At 45.6% G+C, this 5,873-nt stretch overlaps 1 protein-coding gene across 1 annotated transcript; it reads right to left on the bottom strand.

Annotated features, from left to right (window-relative positions):
• Window positions 1–1,925: 1,925 nt before the first annotated feature.
• Window positions 1,926–3,025, bottom strand: LOC109162253 (MEF2-activating motif and SAP domain-containing transcriptional regulator-like). Its single transcript, XM_019310973.1, has 3 exons — window positions 2,833–3,025; window positions 2,302–2,553; window positions 1,926–2,143 (listed from the first exon to the last, which is right to left on the bottom strand). Exons 1-3 carry the CDS (start codon window positions 3,023–3,025, stop codon window positions 1,926–1,928), a joined length of 663 nt encoding a protein of 220 aa, XP_019166518.1.
• Between the last annotated feature and the right edge of the window lie 2,848 nt (window positions 3,026–5,873).

Raw genomic sequence — 5,873 nt, 5'->3', positions numbered from 1 at the left:
GAAACTAGCTCCGACCCCAAGACGTTCCTGAGATAGAAAAGGTCTAAAGGGTCACCTCGACTGAGGGACTCAGCGAGAAAAGAGAAGGAGGCAAGGGCTTAGACCTTTAGACATTCCCGAGAAAAAGCCCATAGGAGTCGCCTCGACTGAGGGGCTGATGTTATCACATCTTTGCTTGTTATTATAGTTATTTTGAATCATCTCAGTATTTAAGTTCTTTAATTTTGCTTATTTAATACATATTTTCCTTGCTATTATCATTTAATTATGGTTCACACTTGTTTTGAATGTTTTACGGTGTTTGTTAGTGTTTTTGAACCATTTTAGGTCAAAGATATGAGCAAGGGAAGTTCAAGGATGAGTTTTGAGCAATTTTTGACAAGTTCGGGGCCCAGAGGACTCGACGCGTCGAAAATTTCCAGTAGCATCAGAAGTCGAGACCATCAGGTCTCGACGCGTCGAGCGAGGCATGAAGTAGCAGGCCTAATTACGACAAAAAGGGAGTTGGCAGCAATTCAACTTTAATCCCATTCAATTCCAAGTTCCAATCAACTTCAATAGCAAATTTCAATTCCAACTTCCAATTTCAATTTTAAATTAAGTCGGCAATTTCTTTATATATAGGAATTATAATTTGAGTCCAATTTTGTACAAGATTCCTATTTCATCTCAACTTTGTACCCACTATAAAATCCCTCTTTCCTCAACCCTAATAGGAGGACCGAGACCGAGAGATTTTTAGAGTTCTTTGTAGACAAGAAAGAGAGAAATCAAGAGGCTCAAGTCGTCTTTGGAAGCAAGGAGGAAGCCAGAGAGATTTGGGAGAATCGCTTGGTTAATTCTTGTACTCTTCTAATGATTTGTAATCCTTTATTCATATTTGCTATGTATAATTTAGCCATGCTTGGCTAAATTCCTTAGGGATTTTTGGGTGAATTTGTTTATGAACCTATGTGCCTAGTTCGTTAATTTCTTAATATATTTATGTTTGGTTTTATGATTTGTGTTGCAATCTTGTTTTAATCTGTTGCTGTTGGTAGTTAAAGGCCTAAATTACTAGCTTCACAGTCATGTTTGTGTCACCAATGGGAGTTGGGGCATAAATTAGGGCACACACGATTGCACCTAATGGTTGGTCCTTGGGAAAGGGGAACTTATTAGGGGAAGTTTATTCTAGATTATTGCTCATCGGGAGATGATAGTAATTAGGAATAATTGAATGCTGATCTTTGATCTTATTGGGTGTTTATGCCATGGGAGTGGAAATTCACTAGGAATAGAGATTACGGGAGTAATTCGATTCCACTTTGCATTCCCATACAAATCTTAATTCCAAACCAAATATTACAAACGTTAATTGGCACTAGGTGATTAAACATTGTGATCCCAAGAATCCTATTTTGCTCTATTGTCTACAAAACCTTGCTACTTATTTTATTCTGCTTGTTATTTTATGCAATCAATCAACCTTCAAGTTTTGTTTGGACTAGTTTCATATGAGTAACCTAGTAGCTAGTGATTAGTACACCACCTCTCTGTGGTTCGACAACCCGAATACTCCGGGTATTATTTGTTTGCCCCAAATTACAGTAATCAGGGGCTCGGCGAGAAAAGAAAGAAACCACGGGGCACTGACCCTGAGTAGTTTCTAAGTCAGAAGAAGCATAAGTGGTCGCCTCGACTGAGGGACTCGGCGAGTTAGACGGCAAGGCTAGAGTGTCGACCCTCAAATCTTTTGCGAATAGTAGAGTACACTTGGAGTCGTCTCGATACAAGGACATGGCAGAGAGAATTTCGGCACATAAACGAAAAATTGCATAAATAAGAAAAGATGCATGAGGAGTTCTAAAAACAAAGTTTTCATTCATAAAAGTCCCAAGGGGGGACTAACCCTTAGAAAAGGAAAAGTTCAAATTATGAAAAACCTAAGCTACGAGGGAAGGTACATCAGCGTTGACCTCCTCGACTTGCTCCTCTACCGATGTTCCAGCTGGAGGAGTAGGCGAAGGGTCTTCTGCTGAAGGCAGCGGCTCAGCCGGCACAATTGGGTCCGCCACAGGAAGGGCCGCCGGAGAAGGATCAGTGGTCGCCACGGCCGCCTCAGGGGCCGGCAGAAGGTCCAGCACCGGCGTGAAGCCCCACCCTTAGGAGTGAAAGTTGGATCCCGGGCTAGAAGGAGGTCGTGCATCTCTAGCTGCGCCTCACGGAAGCCCATGCGGTAGTCGCGTTCGCCGAGATCCAACAGGTAGTCATTTCCCTCTGGAGTCGCCAACAACTCTTTGGCCAGAACCTCTCAATGACCCTCGACCGCCGACTTCACGTCCGCCTCAAAAGCAACGGCGGTGGCAGCAGCGGCGATAGCTTTGTCTCGCTCCTCCTCTATTGGCGGGTGACTCTCAAGAGTTCGGCTGTGTGGACCTCCCTCGCCTTGATGAAGGTAGCATGTTCTTCTTGACGAGCCTCCTCTGATTGACGCAGGTGATTGCTGAGGGTCTGCAACGTAGACTTTAGCGCCCGCATCCGCTTCCTCATCTCTAGCTGGAAGGTGAGGTTCTGGGGAAGAAGCATGTCAGTAATAAAATAAAGTAAAAAGAAAGAAGTTAAAGAAGAGAACGAGAGTCACCCGGTAGGATTGGCATAGAGAGGCCTCCAGGATGTACTCATCCTGTGTCTTGTTCGCCGCCTCCAGATCCTTGGGAAGGAGAACGTGCTCGGCCCATTTTTGGACCGAGTAGTTGCCCTGCCAAATCTGGGCATCTTCTTCGAGCTCCAAGCTCAGCCAGATCTTCTTGGGAGGAGGTGTTTCCGACTGCTCCAGCGGGCGCTAGGAACTTTGGCTCTCCGTTGGTACCAGAGGCAGAAGCTTGGAAGGTGAGGCGACAGGAGACGGCGACAACTCCACCACGTTCCATGGTGGAGGTGGAGTCGCCCGGGAAGCCGGAGAAGGGAGTGAGGAGGAAGCTGCTTGTGCACCGGATGAGTGCTGCGTCAGTCGACGCCTCATCTTCTCAGCACGGTCGGCCATGGCGGGAGTCGGCGCTTCGACTTCATCCAAGCTTGAGGAGTCGGAGTCGTAGGGACATGCGCAGATTAAGGAGTTAGCAGTCGGGCAAATAAAGAAAGCAAAGAAGGAGAGGGAGTTATGAAAGGCTACCTGTGGTGGCCGCACCAATTGGTAGGAGACCCCATTTCGCCATGGCACGCACCCGGGACCAGTACTTGGCGGAATAGGGCCCCATGCTCTTCAAGAACTCGGCGCCCTGGATCGCGTCCGAGGTGAAGATAACACGCCGGGAGTAGGGCTTGAAGAGAGCAGCCGTGTAACACCCCAGATTTTCAAGATATTTAAAACTTATAAAAGAAAGGTGAAATCTCATTAAATCCCAAAACATAATACAAGAGTACGGGGTGCTATGCCACACCTGAGCTAGAGAACTCAGGTGCACAGGCTAACTAACTAATTTCCTCAATAATGTAAATGCATAAACATGGCACGCAGGCCGAAAGGGAAACTATCTACTTCTACGTTCCAAGTTTTAGCGCGCTCCAGTGACTTATTCTTCTGTGCCTGAAAGCCAAATATATCTGTTCAGCGAGAGATGCTGGTAACCCACTCCAACGCGTTGAAATACAATACATATATATATATATATATATATATATATATATATATATATACATAGATATACGAAAAGTCATTTCGAAGCATGAAGATATATCCTAAGAGACTCTAGCTTTCAAATCAGGGAACCGACTCGACAAATATGGGTACACACAGTCTACAGTCATAACCAAGCATATACAATTCTCACACAGGAAACAGTCATAGATAAGCACAACCAATAATCACAATTAAGCATTACTAGCAAGAGCCCTATAACAGTCACAACATCAACCCTTCTTATCTCATCATATAGCACACTTTGTTAGCGCCACAGGACCAATCGCATGCCCATACATGAGGGTCAGTGCGTATAGCTCTGACACGGCCCCGCAGCACCCTGCCCCGTCTCACACTACGGAGGGGTCGATCGCAACCGACCGATGAGCCGCAGCTCTATATAATATTTATATACCTGACCGGTCTTTACCAGCCTGGTTAACAGTTGGGATGGTTCTCAACCCATTCAACTGCCCGTATAGTGGACCTTTGTCCTATATAATATTTATATACCTGACCGGTCTCTACCAGCCTGGTTAACAGTTGGGATGGTTCTCAACCCATTCAACTGCCCGTATAGTGGACCTTAGTCCTATATATTATTTATATACCTGACCGGTCTCTACCAGCCTGGTTAACAGCCGGTATGGTTCTCAGCCCGTCCGACTGCCCGTATAGCCCGATTGGTCTCAACCAAATCGGGGTAACATGCACACATACCACATAGCAAGCACATGCAACCCACATTAACACATTGGGAAGGGGGGAGAAAACGTATAACAAAACCTATGCGTGATCCTTCACATACTAAGAATAGTCCTAAGGGGTTCATACTCCTTTCACCTGGGTCAACGGGATACCAATTCAACTAGAATGCAATATATAAGACTCATACGACCTACGAACGGTACCCGAAAATCAAACTAGACATAGTCACGATAGACGGAGTCCGTTGGGACGCCACGGGGGTCGGGGGAACATCAAACGGGGAAGCTGTAACACCCCAGATTTTCAAGACATTTAAAACTTATAATAATGGTAGAATCTTATTAAATCCCAAGATATAAATACAAGCGTTCGGGGTGCTATGCCACACCTGGGCTAGAGAACCCAAGTGCACAGGCTAACTAACTAATATCCTCAAAGCGTAAATACGTAAACGTGGCACGTAGGCCAAAAGGGAAACTATCTACTTCTAAGTTCTAGCGCACTCCAGTGACTTAATCTTCTGTGCCTGAAAGCCAAATATATCTGTTCAGCGAGAGATGCTGGTAACCCACTCCAACGCGTTGAAATACGATACATATAGAGATATATATAGATATACAAAAACCATTTTGAGCATGAAGATATATCCTACGAACTCTAGCTTTAAAAACCGGGAATGACTCGACAGATAAGGCCAGACGCAAGCAACAGTTATAACGAGCATATGCAGTTCACAACAGATAAGGCAGATAAGGCAAAGCATAATCAATGATCATAACCCAACAGGAACAATCCCCAATATAAATCCCATAGTCACATCCCCCAAGACACTCGTAATCACAACTCGTCCATGTCACAACACATAACACACTTTGTTGGCGCCACAGGACCAATCGCATGCCCATACATGTGGGTCAGCGCATATAGCTCTGACACGGCCCCGCAGCACCCTGCCCCGTATCGCAACACGGAGGGGTCGATCGCAACCGACCGATGAACCGCAGCTCATCATAGTGTTTGATCGCAACCAAACAGTGGACCGCAGCCCAAGAGAATGTCATCTGACCGCAGCCAGGAAAAAGGACGAACCGCAGCTCGTATAGAAACGTTTGATCGCAACCAGACAGTGGGCCACAGCCCAAGAGAATGTTATCTGACCGCAGCCAGGAAAAAGGAAGAACCGCAGCTCGTATAGAAACGTTTGATTGCAACCAAACGATGGACCGCAGCCCAAGAGTATCAATCTGACCGCAGCCAGCTTCTGAACCGCAGCTCAGGATAACGAATCCGATCGCAACCGAATTGGGGTAACACACACATAACACATAGCAAGCACATGCAACCCACATTACACATTAGGAAGGGGGAGAAAACGTATAACAAAACCTATGCGTGATCCATCACTTACTAAGAATAGTCCTAAGGGGTTCATACTTCTTCCACCTAGGTCAACGGGATACCAATTCAAATAGCATGCAATATAATAGACTCATAAACCTACGAA

The sequence above is a fragment of the Ipomoea nil genome, unplaced genomic scaffold, assembly GCF_001879475.1.
Source record: "Ipomoea nil cultivar Tokyo-kokei standard unplaced genomic scaffold, Asagao_1.1 scaffold2928, whole genome shotgun sequence".
NCBI lineage: Eukaryota > Viridiplantae > Streptophyta > Magnoliopsida > Solanales > Convolvulaceae > Ipomoea > Ipomoea nil.
This window is presented reverse-complemented; position numbering and strand designations above follow the sequence as displayed.